This window comes from Macaca mulatta, chromosome 8, assembly GCF_049350105.2.
Source record: "Macaca mulatta isolate MMU2019108-1 chromosome 8, T2T-MMU8v2.0, whole genome shotgun sequence".
Lineage (NCBI taxonomy): Eukaryota > Metazoa > Chordata > Mammalia > Primates > Cercopithecidae > Macaca > Macaca mulatta.
In genome coordinates this window covers 109,474,196-109,501,596 of record NC_133413.1, presented here as the reverse complement: position 1 = coordinate 109,501,596, position 27,401 = coordinate 109,474,196, and the positions used below count along the sequence as shown (strand labels likewise).

General features: G+C 36.4%; 1 protein-coding gene across 44 annotated transcripts in view; it reads right to left on the bottom strand.

Annotated features, from left to right (window-relative positions):
* Window positions 1-27,401, bottom strand: part of VPS13B (vacuolar protein sorting 13 homolog B) — an 856,590-nt gene that overhangs the window by 728,662 nt on the left and 100,527 nt on the right. For all 44 annotated transcript variants that reach the window (XR_013397372.1, XR_013397371.1, XR_013397373.1 and 41 more), the window contains exons 9-13: window positions 14,877-14,972; window positions 14,472-14,594; window positions 13,879-14,016; window positions 12,848-12,935; window positions 5,739-5,930 (exon numbers count right to left, since the gene is read on the bottom strand). Coding sequence is in view for 30 of the 44 variants with exons in the window: in XM_077943895.1 (XP_077800021.1) it covers window positions 5,739-5,930; window positions 12,848-12,935; window positions 13,879-14,016; window positions 14,472-14,594; window positions 14,877-14,972 (637 nt within the window). In the remaining 14 variants the exon portion in view is untranslated. The remainder of the gene's footprint in view (window positions 1-5,738; window positions 5,931-12,847; window positions 12,936-13,878; window positions 14,017-14,471; window positions 14,595-14,876; window positions 14,973-27,401) is intronic.

The following is a 27,401-nucleotide window of genomic DNA, read 5'->3' as shown; positions in this document are numbered from 1 at the left end:
ATTATTTATCTTATAAAAATAGACAATAAATGGGCAAAAAAGACTTGAATAAGCAAAAGATGGTCTATCCAGTGGCCAAAAATGATACCTAAAGCTGGTGCTCAATGAGCCTAGGGTATTTGGGGTATAAATAAGTATAATAAGTAGGGGAAGGCATCCTACTAGTGTAGATCGCACTATTGCACTCCAGCCTGGGCGACAGAGTAAGACTTCGTCTCAAAAAAAAAAGAAGTATGTGCCTGCATTGAGGCACTCGATATCATTAGACATCAGGTAATTGCAAGTAAAGTCACAGTGTGATAGCACTACATACCTACTAGAATGGCTAAAATGAAAAAGACTGGAGAATACTAAGCATACAGCAAGCACACAGAGCAAAGGTCAGCAAACTTCTTTAAAGTGAGCCACCATGCCCAGCCAGTGGTTTACTCCTGAGGTCAGAATAGTAACCAGAAGAGGACACAATGGAGACTTCTGAAGTGCTGGTAAGTTTCTGTTTCTTAAACAGTTAGTTACATAGATGTGGCTAAGTTTGCAAAATTCGGCTGGACACAGTGGCTTACGCCTGTAATCCCAGTACTTTGGGAGGCCAAGGTGGACCTTGGACGGATCACCTGAGGTCAGAAGTTCAAGACAAGTCTGGCCAACATGGCGATTCCCCATCTCTACTAAAAAAAAAAAAAAAATTAGCCAGGTAAGCACACCTGTAATCCCAGCTCCTCAGGAGGCTGAGGCAGGAGAATCATTTGAACCCAGGAGGCAGAGATTGCATGAGTCAATACTGTGCCACTGCACTTCAGCCTGGGCAACAGAGAAATCCCTCACAGACTGTGTAGGATAAAATGTTAGAATATTATCCAAACGTAGAAAGGAGTATGAAAATTTGCTAAGGTGGCATAAGAGAGACATGTCATATTGTAAGTTATACAAGAAGGAGAAAAAAACTGTTCGAACAATTCTTAAGTTTATTCAAAGAAATAAAATGGCTTAATTTTGAATATTCCTTTTAAAATTTTTTCATTTCTCTATACATTTATAACCAACAGTAAGAGAATGTTTAATGTTTTGACAAGAATTTCTAAAGATTGTGCAACAACTTAATTCTTCACACTGATAAAGATCACTTTGCACGATCTTTTTATAGTCCCAAACCATCACGGCAAGTGAGGACTGCACGTATATTAAAATAAAGTCAGTTAGAAGGTTCTTTATATACATCACATTTTTGAGATGACAGACTGCTTCAAAACTTCAAATACAGATTACACACACACACACACACACACACACACAGAATACATCTACTGTGGCAGAGATTGCTAATTGCCCAGGAGTATTCATTTTCTCCTTCTTTCATTTAGCAATAAAACCCTCTGGATTCGAGTCAGGTATATGGACTCCTCCTAGAGATTACCTTGCAGTTAGGTGCAGGGACATGTCACTATTTTGGTCAATGGGATGAGAATGCCATGTCCTTAAAATGAGACTAGACCAGGCGCGATGGTTCACGTCTGTAATCCCTGCACTTTGGGAGGCCGAGGTGGGTGGATCACTTGAGGTCAGGAGTTCAAGAGCAGCCTGGCCAACATGGTGAAATCCCATCTGTACTAAAAATACAAAAATTAGCTGGGCATGGTGGCAGCCGCCTGTAATCCCAGCTACTCAGGAGGCTGAGGCAGGAGAATGTCTTGAACCCGGGAGACAGAGGTTGCAGTGAGCCGAGATCGTGCCACTGCACTCCAGCCCGGGCAACAGAGCAAGACTACTTCTTAAATAAATAAATAAATAAATAAATAAAACTACATACCTTCCTTTATGCTCTTGTTCCCCCTTCCTCCTGATTAAAATTACACACTGTAATGGTGACCCAATAATTGACCATGTATATATGGCATATCTCTGGGGTTGGCAGAACAATAAAACAGAAGGAATCTGGGTCTAAGACAATCCCATAAAACAGTCTCCCTGGAATAATGACCAACTTGGACTTTTACATGAGAAAAATAAATAGTAGATCTATATTAAAAGAATCAAGGGCCAGCACAGTGGTTCATGCCTATAATCCCAGGGCTTTGGGAGGCCAAGGCAGCATTATTTGAGCCCAGGAGTTCAAGATAAGCCTGGGCAACATAGTAAGACTTCATCTCTACAAAAAAAAAAGATTAGCTGGGCATGGAGGTGCACATCTATGGTCCCAGAAACTCAGGAGGCTGAGGCAGGAGACTCACTGGATTTTAGGATATCAAGGCTACAGTGAGCCATGATCACACCACTGTATTCCAGCCTCGTTGACAAAGCGAGACCCCATCTCAAAACAAAAACAAAACGAAACAGCCAACCCAACATTCCATTAGAGATACATGTAAATGAAAGTTATAATGAGGTTATTTCTAACCTAAGCAAACGTTCCTTCAAAACCAAAATGAGTAACTTCTCCCTCCAATATAAAGGTTTACCACAGAGTTACAGTAATTAAGTCAGCATGGTACTGACAGTGGGAAAGATCATAGGTCTACTAACTGAAAACAAACTAGAGGACTGAGCAACAGACCCACACAAATATGCTCAATTGATTTTTGACAAAGGTACAAAACCAGTTCAGTAAAGAAAGGATGGTGCTGGCGCAACTGAAAATTCAAAGACACATAAATAAACCCCTATCTAAACCTCACTCCTTAAGTAAAAAATTAATTCAAAGTGATGACATACTTCAGCATAAAATGAAAAACATTAAAACTTTTAGATTAACCCAATTTTTTAAATGAGCAAAAGACATATGCAGTACACTGAAGAAATAAAAATGGCAAATAAGCACATAAAAAGATGTTCAACATCATCAGCCAATAAGGAAACACAACTTTAAAACCACAATGAGATGGCAGATTGCTAATTAAAACTACACATCTATCAGAATGGCTAAAATAAAAAACAGTGACAAAACAAAATGCTGGGAAGATGTAAAGAAGCTGGATCACACAGTCATCATTGGATAGGGATGTAAAATGGTATGGCCACTCCTGAAAACAGCCTGGTAGTTTCTTGAAAAAAAAATAATAAACATGCAACTACCCTATCACCCAGCAATTGCACACCTGGGCATTTATCCTGAAGAAATGTTCACACAAAAACCACTACACAACTGTTCAGAGCAGCATTACTTGTAATAGCCCCAAACTAGAGTAATCCCAAATATTCTTCCATAAGTGAGGGAATTAACAAACTGTAGTATATGTATACAAGGGAATACTACTCAGCTGGAAAAGAAACAAACTACTGATACATGCAACAACTTGAATGAGTCTCCAGAGAATTATGCTCAGCAAAATAAGTCAACCTCAAAAGCTTACATACTGTATGATTTCACTTATTTAACATTTTTGAAATGATAAAATTTTAGAAATGTTATCCCTAGCCCCTGGAAAAGAGGGAGGAGAAAGGAACATGGTAGGGAAGTGGGTGTGGTTGTAAGAGAGCAACATGCCAGATCCTTGTGGTATTGGAACTGCTCACTTTCTTGACCATGGTAGTGAACACACAAACCTACAAAGGTGATGAAATTGTATACAACTTAATACACATACACACAAATGAGTACAAGTAAAACTAGGAAAATCTAAAATTTTTAAATGAAAACATATGCCAACCATACTATTTACTATTAAAATAATAAGTTAATAAGAAGTTAATATTAAAATAATAAGTTAAACTTACCAATGACTTCCCATCACATTTAGAATAAAATCCAGACTACGTGGTCCCTAAAACCCGACAGGGTGATTGATGTCTACTTCTATGACTTACAAACATTTATTGTGCTTCAGCTATTCTAGTCTGTTTGTATCCCTATATACTGCCAAAACTGTTCCTACCTCAAGGCTCTTGCACTTGTCTGCATAAAACGCTCTTTTCACAAATACATGCATGATTCACTCCCTTACATCATTCACAAGTTAGCTCACATATAAACTCTCCAGAGAAAACTTTCCTAAAGTCCCTACTAAAACAGCTCTCCCCTCCTTCTGTTTCAAGCACTCTTCCTCAAACTTTTTTATTTTTCTTCTCTAGTATTTATCAATGACTGAAATGATATTTTTACTTGTTTACTATTTGTCTACCCCGTGAGGATATAAGCTCCATGAGACCAAAGGCTTTGTATGTCTTGTTTGCTATACTATCCTAGCACATAAAGAACATCTGGCACAGGGTAGGCATTCAAGTAAGGTACAATAAACGAATGCATGAATGTGTCAAGCACTTACTGTACACTGTGTTAAGTGCTTTTACATGCACTATCTCATTTAGTGCTCAGAACAATCATTGGAAGTAGATCCTATCAGTGTATCATTTAAGATAACAGTAAAGTTGCTGGGACAAAAGTAAAGTAATAGAAATTTTAACAAAAAGAGAAGCTTTTTTTTTTTGAGACAGGGTCTTGTGTTGGCCAGGCTGGAGCACAGTGGCACAATCACAGCTCACTGCAGCCTCAACCTTTCAGGCTCAAGCAATCCTCCCTCCTCGGCCCAGGGACCACAGGCTCATGCCACCACACCCAGCTAATTTTTTTTTTTTTTTAATCTTTTGTAGAGACAGGGTCTTGCCATGTTGTCCAAGATGGTCTCAAACTCCTGGGCTCGAGCAATCCTCCCGCCTTGGCCTCCCTAACTACTGGGATTACAGATATGAGTGACCATGCTCAGCCCTTATTTCTTTTGTGAAACAATCTGAGTCTAAAGGATCCAGGGCTGACATGGTGCCATCACAGTACTGAGGACCTAGGTGCTTTTTATCTTGCTACTCTATCATCCTCAGTATGCAGCTTTAATTTCAGAATCTAAAATGGCAGGTCCAGCCCATATCATTGTATTCACTTTCCAGCCAGAAGAAAGAAGAGAAGAAAAGGCAGGCATGCTCTTTTGCTTTTAAAGTCATGGCCCAAAACATCACATAAAGTTCTGCTCCCATCCCAGTAGACAGAACCTAGTCATATGACTATCCCTTAAATGTATAGTCTTTATTTCTGTTACAGAAATTTCTATTACTGTGAAAAAAAACTGGATATTGAGGAGACAATTAGCCATCTCTGTCACAATAACTAAACTTACTATGGAGACAGAGAAATGAAATATCAAAGATGTTAATTAAATTTCTTAAGGATACTAAGAAGTGAGGGTCAAATTTTAAACCATAGTCTGACTCCACAGGGTGAGTTCTTCATTATGTTATACTTCCTCATTACACTATTATGCTCTACTCTAGAATTGCTTTACTTCTTTAAAAAGGAATTTGTATTTTATGAAACGATGACAACCACAGCTATCTACCATGTAGAAAAAATTAGTTGTACAGCAATTTTTTTAAAACCAGTAGTGCCTAAGTTTTCTTGAATGTTAAATTTGTGTGTTTAGAGCCCAACTTTATATCTGGCTCCTTACAATCCATTAATGTGAAAACAAAATAGTCATATTTACAAGTATCCACTAGAAAAAGTTTAAAAAAGGTATAGCAATAAAATACTGACACATACTGGCAAATAAAGTACTTGTGCAACAACTTTCAAATCTTGACCTCTCCAACTTCTACACACAAGTTTATTCCTTAAATAAACAGCTACATATATCAAAGTCCTTGCAAACAGGCAAATTACACTAAAAAGGTAAAGTTAGCAAGACAACACAAATTGCATTATATAATTATTCAAAACAAATGGCAATAGATTCAGAATTAATCCAGAAACAAACCTGATTTTAGCCTGCTATATGGTTCGTATTCATGTTCCAAGGCACACACAATCATTTTCAAAATCCTATGCACTGCACTGCTATCCAAACGAAAATCAAGAGGACCTATAACAAGGCTTTTGGTGGACTTCTCCTGAACTGTTCCCAAATCTTCACTTTTCCCTGAAGAAAAGTCTTGTTGATTTGTGGAACCTAAAAGAAGTCAAAATTTATATTTTAAGCATCAATTGGATATACCAAGTATATATTTTAAGATCACTCTTATCTCATTTTTATGGCTTATAGCCTAAAGCCTTAAAACAAATTCCCAATCAGCTGCATACAGACAGCCCGGCCGATGTGTATTTCTTTATGCATATAATAAATTACTGATAAAAAGCAATTCATTAAATTAAAAGTTATTCCTGTTATTTAATATTATAACGAGCAATATAAAATCAAAACTGTCATTCTTAGAAAATTATTCTGCAAAACCTAATTGACTTGTATCTAGTAATTCTATACACAACATGCATTGACTGAGAGGGTATACTTTGGAGGAAACTCCATTTTACTAATTTACCTTACAAAGTCTATTGAAAATTGGGTTATTTAAGTAACATGATCACAGGGTGCCTTAAGAGTTTTATAATGACCATGGAAATGAACAGTAGGTATTACATGCTTTGAACTTTTCCTAGAATAAATTCATTATGGCAATGTTCCATGGTACAGAATCCTACTTCCTGGATTCCCCATCTCCTCATACACTGTTTTCTAAATAAGATATTAGCCCCACCTATAGGCATGTGTCATTATCTAACATGTACAACCTCTTATATGAGAGTTTTTTTGTACACATGAATCCATTATTATAAGTGATAAAAATGATTTTTAATTTATAATGCATTTTGTGTATTCAGACAAAAAGAAGAAAGATTTTTCCAGGATTTAATTACCTTTAGAAACTAGAAAGGCCTATTTATACACAAAACTTTTATATCTATATCTTCTCATACTTTTATACAAAAATACATTTCCATTATTTCATGCAAAAGAGTATAGTTCAATCTTTAGTCTTCATCACATGAACAAAAATTAATTAGATTTTTTTTTTTTTTTTTTGAGACAGAGTCTCAGTCGCCCAGGCTCGAGTGCAGTGTGGCATCATCTCAGCTCACTGCAAGCTCCACCTCCCGGGTTCACGCCATTCTCCTGCCTCAGCCTCCCTAGTAGCTGGGACTACAGGCGCCCGCCACCACACCCAGCTAATTTTTTTTTTTGTATTTTTAGTAGAGACGGGGTTTCACCATGTTAGCCAGGATGGTCTCGATCTCCTGACCTCGTGATCCACCCGCCTCGGCCTCCCAAAGTGTTGGGATTACAGGCGTGAGCCACCGTGCCCAGCCAAAATTTAATTAGATTTATTACTCACATATTTTTAACCAGATGACTCAGTGCAAAGATTATTTTAAAGTTTGACTACGTAATACAACTAAAACTCTGTAAGCCCACAGATTTAAATGTCACATCAAATAAAACATACAATGTTAATCTTATACATATTTTAAAAGATGTATGATCAATACTGACACATTAGGAATTAGGTATAAATAACTTACAATTCACATCAAAACCATTACTTTTCATAGCTGAAACCATTACATTTCTAGAGTTACGTGTAAGACAGAATGAGGTAACTTAAAGGTAGAAGAACTTCGGTTACAAATCAAAATATTCAAAAAGCAAGAAAAATGCCCTGCTATAGGTCCTTTAGGGATAACAGGCTTCCTAAACAATGTCACTATATAAAAAGACTCTTCTTTTAGACACCAAATTGTCTCTAAAATAATAGAGGCCAATGCCCCCCATAATGAAAACTGAATATAATGCAGTTTAAATTTAGATACCAATGGCTTGTCTGAAATGTAAAAACATAACTGGCTTTTAGCCATATATTTTCAGCTATTTACTTGTGCCCACCTTTCATGCATCTGGCCAATCCAGCTCCCTGAATGTTTGGCTGCTCTTATTAAGAGTCAAGACTCTCTCAACTCTTGCCCTTCAATTCAATAACTTAATTGTTTCAGATTTATCTCCTATTGTATCTCTAAAATTGGTTATCTCTAAAATCTTCCTATTGTACATTACAATTTCAGCTATCTACTTTAGGGTCCATAACATCTGTAATAACCCCCTTAAATAGAAAAGACTAGAAAGGTAGTCATTGCAACAACAAATATTTACATAATTATATTAAGAACAAATATTTCAATTTAGTTTTTAAAACATCACTTGCTTTCAAGTACCATAAAAAAATAAAATAAAATAATTGTCAGAAGATGCTTATCTTGTGGAACACAAGGTTCAAACTTTTACTGGTGTCTATAAGAAGCTCATGGGGAAAAGATGTTGATTTTTCCAGAGTTTCAGTTGTAAACAAAAATGACCACATAAAGTATACTCACAGAGAATAAGGAGGAGGAGGAGGAAGAGGAAGGGAAGAAGGAGGGGGAGGAGGGGGAAGAGGAGGAAGGGGAGAAAGGGGAGGGGGGGAAGGGGAGGAAGGGGAGAAAGGGGAGGAGGGAGAGGAAGCAGCAGCAGCAGCAGCAAGAAGAAAGGAGGAGGAGAAGGAGGAGAAGAAGAGAAGCAGCAGCAGCAGCAGCAGCTTATCATCAATGTGAAATAGTAGCACAGGAAACTTAATCTTTATTTATATGCCATAGTATAATGTGAACAAGGTACTATTATATCATTTATTACAAGAAAAATAAATAATATAAGCTTCCTTTATTACTGTATTTACTAGTTTCTTTTCTTTCTTTTTTTTTTTTTTTAATTTGAGACGGAGTTTCACTCTTGTTGCCCAGGCTAGAGTGCAGTGGTGTGATCTCAGCTCACTGCAATCTCCACCTTACAGTTTCAAGTGATTCTCTTGCCTCAGCCTCCCAAGTAGCTGGGATTACAGGCACATGCCACCATCCCCAACTAATTTTTGTATTTTTAGTAGAGAAGGGGTTTCACCATGTTGTCCAAGCTGGTCTCAAACTCCTGAGCTCGTGGTCTGCCCACCTCAGCCTCCCAAAGTGCTGGGATTACAGGTGTGAGCCACCGTGCCTGGACTAGTTTCTTACATTAATTAGAATACTATCATGAACTTACTTAAAATATACAAAATCAAATCCACCTTCAAACTATCAGGATTCACTACAAACTTTGTAAAAATATTGACTCAGTATGTGTTTAGATATTTACTTAGATAAAATTTAGGGCACTTTTTGATAATGTAGACCATAGAAACAAAAAAAAAAGTTGTCACAAAAAAACAAGAGTTTTACATAAAGTTTTTTTTTAAGTATTTACAAGTATCCTCTTATAGGAACTCACTGCTTTTCCTAGTTCATTAATACTTAAAATTCTACGAATTTCTCGTTTCAGGTAAGCCAAGAAAGAAAGAAATATCAACAGAAGGCTGGGCACAGTGGCTCACGCCTGTAATCCCAGCACTTTGGGAGTCCAAAGCGGGCGGATCATGAGGTCAGGAGATCGAGACCATCCTGGCTAACACGGAGAAACCCCATCTTTACTAAAAATACAAAAAGTTAGCCGGGCATGGTAGGGGGTGCCTGTAATCCCAGCTACTTGGGAGGCTGAGGCAGAAGAATGGCATGAACCTGGGAGGCGGAGCTTGCAGTGAGCAGAGATTGCACCACTGCACTCCAGCCTGGGCAACAGAGCAAGACTCGGTCTCAAAAAAAAAAAGAAAAAAAGAAAGAAAGAAATATCAACAGAGTAGTTATGAATGTAGGCTCCAGAGCTGGATAGGTTGGGTTCAAATCCCACATACTATGCATGACCTTGGTCCTTGTTACTTTACTTGTATTGGGTTTGCTATTTCCTCATCTTTAAATGGGGATAATTTTACCTACCTTATAGGGATATGAGAATTAAATAAGCTAATACTGTAAAACACTTAGAACAGAGTCTTACATTTAAAATCAATAAAAATTAGCTATTATTATCACCATGATCATCATCATCCTATAAGTAAATATGGATTCATAATGAGAAACATAAACATATAAACACAGTTACCTAAAAAGCAAGCAATAAATTAACAATTATTTGAATGAATTAACATATTTTAAAGTATATTTGACATTCACAAATTAACAGTGGAATTTTATTATTTTATTGTTTCCACCCTCTCCCCCCCAAAAAAACTCAGCTTGCAAAATTAAGAAAGTAGATGCATAAGTGGCAAACAAAAAGCAAGACAGTGGTTCTCACAAATCTCAAAACAGCAGTCTCCTCCAGTAAAGGAGGAAGAGTGTGGTAGAAAAGAAACACATAGGAGGCTTACTGGATACTAACAACGTCCTATTTCTTGGTGTGCATGGAGAATACACAGGTGTTCAGTTTTAAATTCTTTGCTGTTCTGTACATGTGTAATATTCCAATATTTTGTTTTAAAAGTTAAGGACTATGATATCTGTAACACTGTATACTATTCATGGAAGTGAAAAATATGAAAAACCCCAAAGTTAACAAACTACTGGCTTATCAGAAGTAATATATAAACAATCTAACAAACATAAATCATGTTTCTATCTTTTAAAAACTGCAGGAGAGGCATATATACAAATAAAGATGTTCTGTGCTAGGTTTCCTTTGCTTGAAAGGTGACTACTAGATATTCCACCTCCTCACAAGATATGGAATCCACAGCACATGCATAAGACATTATATCGAACAAGAGGAAACCTACCAGCTTACAAGTGGCAACTACAACACTATAATAATTTGCAACACTATTAGAACATAAGACTTCTGAGTTGCACTTTCATATATATAATTAGCTAAGGAATATTCACACTTCAATGCCCACAGTTATGTCAAAACTCATCTTTCCCTCCGAAAATTTTCCTTTCTTCTCTAGCTTTCTTAATAGTTATCACTATCCACCAAGTAACTCAAGACCAGAATCTAGTAAACTATTTAAATTTTGTTTTTAAATAAATCAATGTCAGGCCCATGAAAATTGTCAGCAGAGAATTAAATCCTGTGATTGCAGTAGAAACTATAGGACTACAGTGAAAGCAGGAAGACCAGTAAGAAAGCTTTAGAACCTAACTGGGTGTGGTGGCTCATGCCTGTAATCCCAGCACTTTGGGAAGCCAAGGTGGACGGATCACTTGAGATTAGGAGTTCAAGTCCAGCCTGGCCAACATGGCAAAACCCCGTCTCAACTAAAAATACAAAAATTAGCCAGGCATGGCAGCACATGCCTGTAGTCCCAGCCACTTAGGAGGCTGAGGCATGAGAATCACTTGAACCCAGGAGGCAGAGGTTGCAGTGAGCCGAGATCATGCCACTGCACTCTGAGCAACAGAGCAAAACTCTGTTAAAAAAAAAAAAAAAAAAAAAAAGGGCCGGGCGCGGTGGCTCAGGCCTGTAATCCCAGCACTTTGGGAGGCCAAGACAGGTGGATCACGAGGTCAGGAGATCGAGACCATCCTGGCTAACACGGTGAAACCCCGTCTCTACTAAAAAATACAAAAAACTAGCCGGGTGAGGTGGCGGGCGTCTGTAGTCCCAGCTACTCGGGAGGCTGAGGCAGGAGAATGGCGTAAACCCGGGAGGCAGAGCTTGGAGTGAGCTGAGATCCGGCCACAGCACTCCAGCCTGGGCGACAGAGCAAGACTCCGTCTCAAAAAAAAAAAAAAAAAAAAAAAAGGCTATTAGAACCTAGAGATGATGGTACCTATGAACTAGATGCTAGTCCATATGGTAACAGTGATACCACTGTTATCATCTGTGGACCAGATGGCTAGGAGCGAAAGAAAAAGTGTGTCATGATGACTCCCAGGTTTCTGGCTTGAGCAACAAGAAGATGATAGTACAATTTTCCAAGAAGAGAAGCCTAAAAATAGAGAAGCAGAGGTAGTAAGTGGTCACAGGAATATTTATTAATAACTCAATTTTGGACAAAATCAGTTTTGAGATACCCGAGACAGACACAGAGGTAAAAACGTCAAGTATGCATTGGATATTTAATTCTGAATCTTAGAGAAGTTTGGACTAGAAAATGCAAATCTGGGTATCAACAACATATGGAAAGTACTTAAATCCATGGAAAAGAATGAAATTACCTTGGGAGAAAGTTTAGGGAAAGAAATTAAGGATTGACCGACGAAAACATCAACATCTAGAAACCATTCCAAAAGCAGAAGCCAGAAAATTACTGCTCTTTCCTTCTTTCCTCATCAAAAACAAATTTACTTCAAGATCAACTCTGAGAAGTTTCGACCTCTCAAGCAAAAGCTGTCATTTTTTTTTTTTACCCACACTTCTTCTAGTTCTCTATATTACTCTTCTTAGCAAACTAAATTATAATCATTTACTTAAATGCCTAGTTCAACACCACCTATTGGCTCCTTAGGAAATGTTTTGGTTTTCACTGTATTCATCTGTACCTAACATATCACCTAATATACTGAAACCATTTTTTAAAAACATGAAAAATTCACCAAAAAAAAAAGTGAACCTATCTTCACTAACTTTTCAACATAAAAAAGACTGAAATAGTAAGTACAACATTATATGTTGATATAGAAGTAAAAAAAAAAAAAAAAGGAGAAATTTTTTAAATGTCATTTATTTCCAAAAAATATAAAATAAAACAATAATAAGATACATAATAAAATAACACAATCTATGCATCTAAAGTCTCTGGAAGATTTTCTATTTTTCTGATTGATACAACACATTCTTTTTAATTAAAAATTAGTACCACCTTCAAAATGTATTTAGAATAGAAAAGGTTTATTCTTTTTAAAAATGTAATGTAATATAAAATTTGATATATCAGAATCATAATATATGGTACATATGAGAACCAATTCTAATAGGTTATATAAAATGTCTTCAATCAGCTATATAAAGAATGGATTTGAAATGACAAGAATCTAAGACAATTCTAACGTGACACTAAAATTAAACCACTCCTCAAAGCACTAGAGGTAAATCTTATGTAGCAGAGTACAACCAGTCAAGGATGAACTGATTCTGAGGAAGGCTTTGTTTCAGTTGTTCAAGAAATGACAAACATAAAGGAAAGAAGCCAATACCTTTGCCACTAGTGTTCTCCATTGTATACAGGTAATCCATATAAAAAGCCCCAAACCGTTGCATTCCAGCTATCTCAGTGTATGTCTCCTGTCAACGAAGCAATGCAAACAGAACAAACATTGTATAAAAGAAACTTTTGAGCTTAAAGCTTGATAGGTTAGACACATACCCTTATATAGAATGTATAACAACAGAAAGGATTACCAAAAGAACAGAGGTTATTCTAAGAATTTACTTCTAAGAAAGGTAATATTACATCTATTATAGACCACACAAAAAGCACATCCATAATTTTATGAGACATTTTGACCACTTTATTAATCACATCTAGTTAATAAATAACTACAATAGACGAGATAGTACACTCCTGACCTTTATCACTATCACTAAACTGTCTAATAATGTATACTCTCAAGTAGAATTAATCCTTAAATACTTCAATACACTTACATGAAACAATTCAAACACTAAAGATATACTAAAATATTCTAAATGTATGTCAACTATGCAAGTCAACATTAAGTATTTTAACAATGAAAGGAAATCTTGGTAAAAAGGAGTAAAATGTAAATTATCCTATTGCACTAATCTTCAGGTAATTATCTGAATTTTTAACTGATTTCATAAATGTATTAATATTCCATAAACATATTAATATATTCTTACATTTAAAAAATACTAAGAAACATACATAGTATAAGGGTAAATTCCTCATTTCTTCCCATCAATCTCACATATTAAAAGTAACAAAAATTAACAGCGGTAATTCAACATGTTTCTTCCATGATTATTTTTGAAGCAGGGCATAAATAAGCAAAATATGTTTACATACTAAATAAAAGTAAAGATCTCTGTGCACTCCTCAAACATTTCTACATGTACACGCTGTATAAATGCACTCTAAATGTTTTAATAAACAATTAGCATTCAGAAGGTATTATTTGAAAAGAAAGCTAGAAATCACAAGTATTCACACAACATGTCCACCCAAACATAGCGTAGAATTTGGTTCAAATATATATTCTCTGACCTTATGATGAGTTGAATCCAAGATAAACTCTGCACGAGTACCATTATTTTCTGGGCTTCGGTAATCAAACAATGAATTTGTAAGGTATGTGAAACCTTTAGTACTCAAATTTTCACCACAAATGAAGAAACAGGCTTCCTGAAAACAAATGCAAAATTTATAACATGAAGAAAAACCATTAGCCTGTTAAACAAAATAAAACCTTGATTTTATGATGCCCATTTACCAGTCAAAAGAAATCACTAAAACAGAAAGATAAGAAATGCTGCTACTCCATTTCATTGACTATTTTGGCTAAGAATATTTTAACAAACCAAAGGAAACTCCAAATAACTGCCATAAACAAAAAAGAAGAAACATTCATGAATTAGAAAGTAGTTGGAACTACTGTCCGGGTGTTAGGTGCTACCAACTTTCTAAACTCCCCTGAGCTGTATAATTTCTTGCAGGGGAAACACAGGGAGAAATAGTAAAGCTCCTCTCTCAAGCCTGAGATATATATAGTCTAACAGATATCATATGGTTAAACACTTCAATAAGCACTTAATTATTCCTATATCCTATCCAAAAAAGGGTGGAGGTAAGGGACTTACAGTTTCACTTCTATTCATATTCTCTTCAAAATCTTTAACACCCATAATTCCTTTAAGGCACATGGCTCTGCAACCAACAAACCCAATCTGGCAATCAAAGAAAGGTTCTCCCATCATAAGGGCCTATAAGAGGAAAGGAAATATTAGAACTAAGAAATTGAATTTAATAAAAATGTTAGAGGATTTCCTCTTAGAATCTCTAAATTAGTTAAACATCTTTAGAATTATGTCATTTCTAAATTTATTCTATACTATTTATTTATACTATCTAAGGGATAGTAAACTCTATTAAAATAAGAAACATCTTCCTTGTAAATATACTACATCTGATAAAAACACATACTTATAAAATATTAAACAAAGAACATAATATTTAAAAATACAGGTTCAATATTGAAAGATTACCTCAACTGTAGTTCCTTCTTGTTCCCAACACAATACTTCTTTAGATTTTACTTTCTGTGGACTGTAATAACTACTCTCAGCTTGCATTTCTGTGAGCTAAGAAATATAAGAATATTAAGTAAATCAAAATTAGTATTAAAGAGCAATAAAGTGTCATTGTTATGATTAATTGATTAAAACAAGGCCAATTTTAAGATTCAGGAAATTTAATTATTAAGCAGGAAAGCAGGTGCAACAAAAACAGCTGTAACAGATTATCTATGGTATAAAGGTTGAATATGCTAGTCTCAACATATATAGAGAATTTAAATACTTTTTAAACTCCTTAATATTGTTTTAAAAAGTGAAAGCTATGTGCAATAACAGTCCCATACTCATAAAATAATTCATGTATTCTGCCAAAAATTTACATAGAGTATAACCTCAGTTCATTTTATATTCACTAAAACATTCAACAATGTGTAGTTTCAGTCATTTCCAAGACTTCTCACTATTTGAAATAAAAAAAGAAAGTGGTGATGAAATGCAAAAAGCTAAAATAGGCTCTTTCTAGTTCCTATGAAGGAAATAGAATGAAGGATATTCTTTTCAAAATATGTTTCCTACTAAATCTCATAGACTCATTCAATCATGCAACAGATACTTTTTGAAGGCCAGCTAGATAAGAAGTAGGGGCAAACCTCATTGTATTGCACTCTGCTTTATTTCACTTCACAGATACTGCAATTTTTACCAATTGAAAGTCTGTAGCAACCCCGCGTTAATCAAGTCTGTCAGCACCATTTTCCCAATAGCACATGCTTACTTTGTGTCTCTGTGTCACATTTTGGTAATTCTCCCAATAATTCAAAATTTTTCATTATTATTATCTGTTATGGTGATCTGTAATCAGTGATCTTTGATGGTACTATTGGAATTATTTTGGGGCACCATGAACATGTCCATTTAAGACTGAGAACTTAATAAATGTGTGTGTTCTGACTGCTCCACTGTCTAGCCATTCCCCTCTCCCTTCTTGAGCCTCCCTATTTCCTGAGACACGACAATACTGAAATTAGGCTAATTAGTAATATTACAATGGTCTAAGTATTTAAGTGAAAGGAAGAGTCCCTGTCTCTCACTTTAAATCAAAAGCTAGAAATGATTAAACTTAGTGAACAAGGGATGTAAAAGCCAAGACAAGCCGAAAGGTAGGCATCTTGAGCCAAACAGTTGGCCCAGTTATTAATGCAAAAGAAAAAGTCTTGAAGGAAATTAAAAGCATACACACAAGTGATAAGGAAGTAAAACAGCCTGTTGATATGGAGGAATTTTGAGTGGTCTGGATAGACAATCAAACCAGCCACAACATTCCCTTAAGCTAAAGCTGAATCCAGAGCAAAGCCCTAACTCTTAAATTCCATGTAGGCTAATAGACACAAGAAAGCTGCAGGAGAAAAGTCTGACAGTAGCAGAGGTCTGTTCATGAGCCTTATGGAAAGATGACGTCTCCATACCATAAAAGTGCAAGATAAACAGCAAGAGTTGACGTAGAAGCTGCACACAGTTACCCAGAAGACCTGGCTAAGATAATTAACAAAAGTGGCTACACTAATCAACAGAATTTCAACACAGACCAAAGAGCCTTCTCCTGGAAGAAGATGAGATCTGAGCTAGACAGAAGTCAGTGCTTGGCTTCAAAGCTTCAAAAGACAGGCAGATGCTCTTGTTAGGGGCTAACATATCTGGTAACTGTAAGTTGAAGATAGAGTCCATTTACCATTCTGAAAATCCTAGGGCCCTTAAGAATCATGCTAAATCTACTCTGTTTGTGCTCTATGAATGGAATAAAAAAATGACTGAATGACAGTACATCTGTTTATGGCGTGGTTTACTAAATATTTTAAGCCTATGGAAACCTACTGCTCAAAAAAAAAGGACTCCTCTTAAAATATTACTGCTCACTGACAATGCACCTGGTCACCCTACACCTCTGATGGAGATATACAAGGAGATGAATATTGTTTTTCATGCCTGCTAAAATGACATCCATTCTGCAGTCCATGGATTAGGAGTAACGTTGAAGTTCAAGTCTTATTATTTAAGAAATACATTTTGTAAGGCTATAGCCACCATAGATAGTGATTCCTAGGCAAAGTAAATCAAAAACTTTTTTGAAAGGGTTCACCATTCCAGATTCCATTAAGAACATTCGTGATTCATAGAAGGAGGTCAAACGATCCACATTAACAAGAGCTTGAAAGAAGTTGATTTTAACCCTCCCGGATGACTTTGGGGTGTTCGAGACTTAGGTGGAGGAAGTAACTACTAGAGAATTAGATTTAGAAATGGAGCCTGAAGAGGACTTGCTTCTTACGGATAAATAAAGTGATTTTTGAAGATGGAATCTACTCGTGGTGAAGATGCTGAAAACATTGTTGAAATGACAATGAATTTAGAATGTTCTGTATATTTAGTCGATAAAGTAGCAGTAGTGTTTGAAAATGACTGACTTCAATTTCGACAGAGGTTCTACTCTGAGGCCAGACACGGTGGCTCACGCATGTACTGCCAGCACTTTGGGAGGCCAAGTCAGGTGGATTACTTGAGGCCAGGAGTTTGACACCAGCCTAGCCAATGTGGTAAAACCCCATCTCTACTGAAAATACAAAAATTAGCCAAGCGTGGTGGTGCATGCCTGTAGTCCCAGCTACTCGGGAGGCTGAGGTGCAAGAATTGCTTGAATCTGGGAGGCAGAGGTTGCAGTCAGCCGAAATCATACCACTACACTCCAGCCTAGGTGACAGAGAGAGACTCTGTCTCAAACAAAAATAGTCCTACTCTGAGTAAAATTCAGTCAAACAGCATCCCATGCTACAGAGAAATCTTCCATGAAAGAGTCAATTAATGTGGCACACTTCACTGCTGTCTTATTTTGAGAAACTGCCTCTGCCACTCCAACCTTTAGCAACCACCACCCTGATCAGATAGCAACCATCAATACTGAGTCAAGACCCTCCACCAGCAAAAAGTTATGACTTGCTAAAAGTACAGATGATTGTTAGCATTTTTTAACAATAAAGTACTTTTAATTAAGGTATGTATAGTGTTTTTAGACATATTGTTGGACACTTAAACTACGGTATTGTGCAAACATAACTTTTTATGCATTGGGCAAAACAAAAAATTTCTGTGACTCGCTTTATTGCTATATTCGCTTTATTGCAATGGCATAGAACCAAATCCACAATATCTCTGAGGTATACCTGTACTAATCTAGATACTAACAAAACAAAAAATTCTTACTCCCCAGATGCTTACAACAAATTATTTACATGTTTCAAAAATTAAATAAATTATTTTTCAAAAGTACTATTTTAAATGCAACATGGTATCCTGGTTTGAATCATGGTACAGAAAAAAGGTATCATGAAATTCAATTAATGTTTAAAATTTAACAGTAATGCATCAATGAAGGTTTCTTAATTTTGACAAATATGCTGTGATAACATAACAATAAGGGAAACTGGGTAAGGATTATAAGGGAACTCTCTACTATCTTTGCATCCTGTCTGTAATTCTGAAATTATACCAAAAAGAAAAAGTTACTTTTAAAAAACCGTATTTAGCCTGTGTTTGCCAATTATTTACTTCCCCTCATTCTTAGGAAATAGATATATTCATCACTTTTAAATGCAAAGTCAAAGCTCACTTTTTAAAAAAACCAGTATTTAACTTAGGCCCAATAAAAGTTCTTGAACTAAAAGTTACAATTTTAAGCACAGTGACTTCTCTATATTGAGTATCAACTGATTATTCTCATTATTTATAATAAAGCTTTTTATATTTTATATTTTTATGTAATGTAGGCTCCTATTTCTTGGATGTTTCTAGTACTTAAATATACAATGTAGCTATTTTAAAGTATAATTCTGTCATCTAGAATGATTACTGAAGTAAACTTGAATTTTTTTAAATTGATCCCTCTTCAGCTGTCTACAATTATTAGAGAGAAAAAGCAATTAATTGATTAAAAGGACTCCTGCGGTGGCTCACACCTATAATCCCAGCACTTTGGGAGGCCAAGGCAGGCGGATCACGAGGTCAGGAGACCGAGATCATCCTGGCTAACACGGTGAAACCCCATCTCTACTAAAACAAAATACAAAAAATTAGCCGGGCATGGTGGCGGGCGCCTGTAGTCCCCGCTACTCGGGAGGCTGAGGCAGGAGAATGGCGTGAACCCGGGAGGCGGAGCTTCCAGTGAGTCGAGATTGCGCCACTGCACTCCAGCCTGAGCAACAGTGCGAGACTCCGTCTGAAAATAAAAAAAGACTCGAACATTACAAGAACTATTTTAAACATTATTAGAAAAATGCTAGATTTAATTTGGCATGATTTTTGCTGGACTGATATCAACTGTTCGAAATGCTAATGTAGAAACATGATCTTGTTTTCTTAACCAAAATATGAACGAGAAATTAATTCCAAACATTCTTCAAATCCAAGCTGAACAATGAATTCTAATGCTTTCCTCCTTAATATCAAGGTATCTCCCTAAGAGAAAACTTTGAGAAACATAAATGTTCTAAAATTATAAAAAGATGTTGACAAATACTGCCCAAAAAGTCTATAAAAGTTTTATACACAAATGACTATTTTGTTTTGTTGTTGTTTGCTTTTGTTTGTGTTTTTCACACAAGGTCTTCCTCTGTCGATCCAGCTGCAGTGCAGTAGCAAGATCATGGGTCACTGCAGCCTAAAACCTCCAAGGCTCAAGAGATCCTTCCACTTCAGTTTGCAAAGTAGCTAGGACTACAGGTGCACACTACCGCACCTGGCTATTTTTTTTAAATAAAGATGGGGTCTCACTATGTTGCCCAGATTGGATAAATGCCTATTTTGACTGATTCAGTTGAATATAATTCCTCCCAACAATCAAGTTAACAGAAATGTGTCAGAATAATTTCAGATTTAAAAGTAAACAGGCAAAAATCACCAAAAAGGACAGTACCTAACTTGCAATCCTTGACTTCCCTCAAAAACTTCTACAAAAATAAGTGCTTTATTCTGATCATCTAAAACTGAAAATGTATCTTTTTTTTCTTTTTATAAAATGTCAGACTTTTTTTTTTTTTTTTTTTTTAAGGAGACACACTCTTGCTCTGTCACCCAGGCTAGAGTACAGTGGTGCAAACATGGCTCATGGCAGCTCAAACTCCTGGACTCAAGCAATCCTCCTACCTCAGCCTCCTAAGTTGCTAGGATTACAGGCAAGTGCCATCATCCCTGCTAATTTATTTATTTATTTTTTGTACAGACAGGGTCTCACTATGTTGCCCAGGCTACATATCAGGACTTTTGATGTTAAAAAAAACTGACAATATATCCAACAATATTTGTCAACAGTTGCCTTTTTATTTTTTAATATCTTATTTTATTATGCTTTAATTTTGAAGATGAATCCTTATCCCTTTAATTTAATCAATGCTAAATCAGTGAATTCAATTACAAAAATAATTTTTTCAGTAGAATTGAGAATGACGTTAAGATAGTACAGCTAATATACGCATTATCTTTTGCCCAAACTTTAAAAAATTAAATCAATCAAGTTATGACACAAACTTTAGTTGAAACTTATTTTCTATTTTTCAACTTTTGTCATATTAGAAAATACTGAATTATCTTAAGCAGAAAAGTCTTTAATATTTATTTGCAAATTTTTTTTTTTTTAGTAGAGACAGGGTTTCACCATATTGGCCAGGCTGTTCTTGAACACTTGACCTCATGATCCGCCCGCCTCAGCTTCCCGAAGTGCTGGGATTATAGGCGTGAGCCACCGCGCCCGACTACTGTCAAGTATTTTATAACTTGCCATCTGTTGTAGTTATAAATTGTGTAGCTTTAGTACTAACGCAAAGAAAATCTACGCCAAATTTAAAACCATGGTAACAGAAACATTTTTTTCCCCACTGCTATAACCCCACAATGTAACAAGTTGCCTGGAATAATATCTATACTACTATTTCAAAAGTTTAGCTCATTTCACATGGATTTATCTCCTTTACAAAAATGCAGACATGAAAGAATAAACCCACAAAAAATGAAATTGGAGAAGAAATAAAACCTAAAAAATTAGTCCATAAATTTTTGTAAACTAAAAAGCAGATGAAAAGGTGGGCAGATGTATGGATAATGGATGGATGCACATACTAATTCAAAAAATAAATATTTATAGAAAATATACCGGGCAATTTCTAAGTGCTGAAGAAACAACAAATCTTTTTTTTTTTTTTTTTTTTTTTTTTTTTGAGACAGTATCTTGCTCTGTCACCCAGGCTGGAGGGCAGTGGCACGACACTGGCTCACTGCAACCTCCACCTCCCGGGTTCAAGCAATTCTCCTGCTTCAGCCTCCAGAGTAGCTGGGATTACAGGCATCTACCAGCACACCAGGCTAATTTTTGCATTTTTAGTGGAGACGTGGTTTCACCATGTTGGCCAGGCTGGTCTCAAACTCCTGACCTCATGATCTGCCACCTCAGCCTCCCAAAGTGCTGGGATTACAGGTGTGAGCCATTATGCCCAGCCCAACAAATCTTTTAAAATTACCACTTAATAAGTTTTAGTGTAATATCAAAAGGAATATCCACAATTTTTGAAAAGGCTATTAAAATACCCCTTCCTTTCCAAATAAATATCTATGTGAGGCTAGATGTTCTTCATATACATTAATTAAAACATGTCCTAACAGACTAAATACTGAAGCAGACACGAAAATTCAGCTATCTTCTACTAAGCCAGACATTCAAGATATTTACAAAAATAAAACCAATGCATGTCCCTTCTTACCTTTTAAAATACAGCAATTTTACTTTTACTATAAAATGATATTCACATCAACATATAATAAATTTATTTTAAAATAAATTAATAAATACATATTCTTAAGATTTGTTTTAATTTCTAATACCATAAATATGAGTAGATGTAATCTGAATAAACAAAACGCCTCAGAGTTCCCAATAATTTTTAAGAGTGCAAAGGTTTCCTGGAGTCTTGAGATCAAAAAGTTTGAAAACCACTGGTCTATAAGTTGCAATAAAGTTAATGAGAAATGACTGCATCCTAGAGGTACAGCTGATAGAACATGCTGACTGATTAGATGTGGTAGGAGAAGAAAAGATACTGATAAATGTTAAGCCTGAGCAAATTAGTAGATAATGTTGCAATATAATGAAAGGTAAAATAGTGGGGGAGGGGGGTGCACAACTGCAAAGAAAAATCAAGAGTTCTGTTTGTGTTAAGTATCAATCAGATATGAAAGTGGAAATATAAAATAGGCAGTTGAATTCTAGAGCTCAGGGAAAAGTGAAAAGTGGAGACACAAATTTGATAGTCTATCAGCATTTATATCATGATTGAGTTATATCACCTTGGGAGTGTGTAGATAGAAAAGATGAGAGCACCAAAGACCAAGCCCTATATGCCAACATTTAAAGGTCAGACAGAAAAGGAGAAGCACCAAAAACGACTACAAAAAGTCCCTGGTAACCCAGACATAATTTTTTCTTTTCTTTTCTTTTCTTTTTTTTTTTTTTTTTTTTTTTTTGAGACAAGATCTTGCTCTGTCATCCAGGATGCAGTGGCAGTGGCATGATCTCAGCTCAATTCAACCTCCACTCCTCCAGCTCAAGCGATCCTCTCACCTCAGCCTGGTAAGTATCTCATACTACGCACATGCCATCCTGCTTGGCTAATTTTTGTATTATTCTGTACAGACAGTTTCACCATATTGGCATGGCTGCTCTGGAACTCCTGGGCTCAAGCGATCCGCCTGGTTTGGCCTCCTAAAGTGCTGGGATTACAGGTGTGAGCCACTGTGCCCGGCGATAAAATTTTTAAAGTAAAAGAAGTATATCCCAAAGAAACTCTTCTACATATATATGTCAGAAGATCTGTACCAGAACATTTACATCAGCATTTTTCAAAATATAGCAAAATATATGGAACAGACTGTAAGACCCATCATCCTTCTTTCTTAGACTCATAAATCAATCCCACGTCATTCTACTAGTTGTCTGAAGATTTAATTTTGGATTCAGTCCCACACTACCACTGTCATAATTCTTGGTGATTTCAATATCCAGAGAGATGATCATTCCGAAAGTCTGATTTCTCAGTGTTTTGACCTCCTCTTCTGCATTGATCTTGTCCTCCAGATTATTTTCACCATCACCCTAACTAAAGCAACAGAATATGACCAGAAAATATATACAACCACAATGACTGGTATATCTTCAAATTCATGATCACTTTTGTGTAGTAGGTCCTTAGTGTCCCTAGTGAACATACATATTCAAAGGCAATTACTCCTCATCCTCCCCAAGATGACAATTTTACACCTTCTTCCCCTTCCTCAAAGCTTCTCCTCCTTTCCCATGTTTACTCTGAGTTAAGAGAACTATTTAAAGAAAAAAATAATCAGAAGAGAACTTTCAAAAACCACTACCACCTTTTCTACCAAACCACTTATGTGGGTGCAAGAACACATTGCTTTCTCTCCTGCTATCATGAATGAATGACCTATTGTCCCATTAGAGGTCATCAGACTTTCCACCTCTAAAAAAGGTGCCAAGCCCTCTTCTCTTCTCAAGAATATTACGCCAGCAATTCTCCCCCTCTTGCCTATATCAATTTTTTCCTCTCTATTAGATCACTCATATCACCAAACAAATATGCTATAATTACTCCCATCTTTCAAAAAAAAGTCTTTAGCTCCACAACCCCAACCAGCTATTTCCCCATTTCTATGCTCTTTATAACAAAACCATCTTGAAAGAGTTTTCTGTACTCTTCAACAATTACTCTACTACCATTTGCATTTTTATCTGTCCTTTTTGCATGATAAAATATACACAATAAAATTTATAGTTTTAACCACCTGTCAGTATACAATTCAGTGGCATTTAGTACAAAATATTGCATAACTATCCCCACCATATGTTTGCAGAGCTTTTACATCATACTAGGCAGAAACTCTACCTATTAAGCACTAACTCAATTTCCCTGTATCCTACAGCCTCTAGCAATGTCTATTCTACTCTCTGTTTCTGTGATTTTGCCTATTCTAAATACCTCATCTGTGATGGTTAATACTGATTGTCAACTTGATTGGATTGAAGGCTGCAAAGTATTGTTCTTGGGTGTGTCCTGCCAAAGGAGATTAACATTTGAGTCAGTGGACTGGGAGATGCAGACCCACCCTCAATCTGGGTGGGCACCATCTAACCAGCTGGAAGCATGGCTAGGATAAAGCAGGCAGATGAATGTGGAAGGACTAGACTTGCTGAGTCTTCTGGCCTTCATCTTTCTCCTGTGCTGGATGCTTCCTGCCCTTGAACATCAGACTCCAAGTTCTTCAGCTTTTAGACTTTGGGACTTACACCTGTGGTTTGCCAGGGGCTCTCAGGCCTTTGGCCCACACTGAAAGCTGCACTGTCAGCTTCCCTACTTTTGAGGTTTTGGGACTTGGACTGATCCACCACTGGTTTCCTTGTTCCTCAACTTGTAGACACGCCTATCATGGGACTTTACCTTGTGATCGTGTGAGTCAATCTCCTTAATAAACTCCCTTTCATACATACATATAGCCTATTCTGTCTCTCTAGAGAACATCATCTAAGTGGAATCACACAATCTTTGTCCTTTTGTGTCTGGCTAATTTCACTTAGCATAGAAATTTCAAGGTTCATTCATGTTTAGCATGCATCAGAACTTCATTCCTTTTTTTTTTTTTTTATGATGGAGTTTCACTATTGTTGCCCAGGCTGGAGTGCAATGGCGTGATCTTGGCCCACTGCAACTCTGCCTCCCAGGTTCAAGCGATTCTCCTGCCTCAGCCTCCTGAATAGCTGGGACTACAGGTACCCACCACCATGCCCAGCTTTTTGTATTTTTAGTAGAGACGGGGTTTCACCATGTTGGCCAGGCTGGTCTTGAACTCCTGACCTCATGATCCACCCACCTCAGCCTCCCGAAGTGCTGGGATTACAGGCATGAGCCACCACACCTGGTCAAAATTTCATTTTTTATGGCTGAATATTATTTCACTATATGTATACACCATAATTTGTTTATTCATTCATCCACTGATGAACATTTGGATTGTTTCCATTTTGGGAGATCACTGAATAGAGTTACTATGAACATTTATGTACATCAATCTGTTTGAATACTAGTTTTTTATTCTTTTGAGTACATACCTAGAAATAAAATGGCTAGATTATATGGTAATTCTACATTTAATTTTTTGTGGAACCACCAAACTATATTCCACAGCAGATGCACTATTTTACATTTCTACCAGTCTTCCCATTTACTTTTAACCAACTCCAACTAAGATTCCAACAGTGTCATATCACTGGTCTGCTCAAAATCACCAGTAATTTCCACACTGTCAAATCCAAGGATCCATTCTTACAAATAATCTATTCCCTCCTCTTTAAAACATTTATGGCACTTACCTTCCAGTCTCTTGGTTTTCTGCCTACAATATTGATCACTTATTCTCAGCTTCCTTTGCTATTTCTTCCTCATCTTTCCAATTTCTTGCCATCACAGTGCCCCAGAGCTTGGCTCTAGAACCTCTTTTTTCTGTTCTACACTAATTTCAGTTTTAATAAAATCATGACTATCAAATATATGCATCTAGGCAAATTTCTAACCTGAATTCTAGATTCATATATCCAACTGCCCACTGAATTACTCTACTTAAATACACAGCAGGCATCTTAAACATACCCAAAACTAAATTCCTCATCTTCATCTCAAATATAGTCTTCTCCTAATCCCAGTCATCTCAAAATGTCAGAGCTCAACTCTTCTAGTTGTTCAAAAGCCATCCTTGGATCATCTTTTTTTTTTTTCATTCATGTCTCATAATAAAATCTATCAGGAAATTCTGCCTATTTGACCTTCAAAACACATCCAAAACACAATCACTTTTCATCACCTCCACTTGCTATCACCCTAGTCCAAGTCATTACCATCTCCTGCTTGAAAATTGCATTCCTATCTATTTCTTTTCCTTACTTTTGCTTCCAACACAGCAGCCACAGTGATCCAGATTAAAATATAACCAGATCATCATATAATTCTTCTAAAAACTGGTCAAATATTGTTTATCTCACTCGGAATAAAAGACAAAGTCCCAAAAATGATCTACACAGTTTACAACTTAGGAACCACTCCAAACCTCATCACCCCTCTTATCTTTCATACCACATTCATTTACAATATCTCATGACACTATTGGCTTCCTTGCGGTTCCTTGAACTCTGGTGCCTTTACATTTGTTATTACTGGAAGGTTCATTCTCAGATATTAATAAGGCTTCCTCTTTCGCAGGTCTTTGCTTTAATATTCCCTTCATAATAAGGCCTTCCCTGATGATCCCATTTTAAACTGCATAATTTCCCCTCTAGTGAAAGCACTCACTATTCCTCTTCCCACTTGATTTTTTTTTTTTTTTTTTTTTTTTGAGACAGAGTTTCACTCTTGTTGCCCAGGCTGGAGTGCAATGGCACGATCTCGGCTCACCACAACCTCCACCTTCCGGGTTCAAGCAATTCTCCTGCCTCAGCCTCCGGAGTAGCTGGGATTACAGCATGATAGCGTGCGCCATCACACCCGGCTAACCGGCTAATTTTTTTTTTTAGTAGAGATGGGGTTTCTCCATGTTGGTCCGACTGATCTCGAATTCCAGATCTCAGGTGATCTGGCCACCTCGGCCTCCCAAAGTGCTGGGATTACAGGCGTGAGCCACCGCACCAGGCCCCCACTTGATTTTTCTACATAACCTTTATATTCAATGAACACAATATATATGTTATTTGTTTATAATATCAACTTAAGTTTGAAAAAGCAGGAATTTATATCTGTTCACTCTGGTATCTCTGGAGACAAAACAATGCCTAGACACAGCTAGCACTGAGAATATTTGTTGAATGAATTAAGATATTACTCGGGACTATTACAGGCATGGTAATAGTATTATAAAAGTCCAGGAAACAAATAACTCAAAAATTAAGTTTGGGTTATATGTGAGAGGAACAGAAGGTAAAATATGATCAAAGAAGAATACATGGGGAATCAAAGCTACTAGCAATTTTATATTTCTTTTGGCTGAGATGCAGGGGAACTGGGATTACAGGTGCAAGCCACCGTGCATGGCATAATTGTATTTCTTCAAGTAAAAGGGTATTTACTTTATTATTCTTTGACCTGGACATACACATATTTGTATATATTATATGTATTTTTGTATAGATGAGAATAGATATTTTACATGCATTATTTTAATGGAAGAAGTCGTCAAATTATGTTAAATACTGCTGGAAAAATAGCTAGAAGAGGACCTAGTTAACAAATTTGTCCTTAAAAGCGAAACAAATGAGGAAAGAGATAATTATATATAAATAATCCTTTAAAAACAAAAATTTGTTATGAGGCTGGGCATGATGGCTAACACCTGTAATCCTAGCAC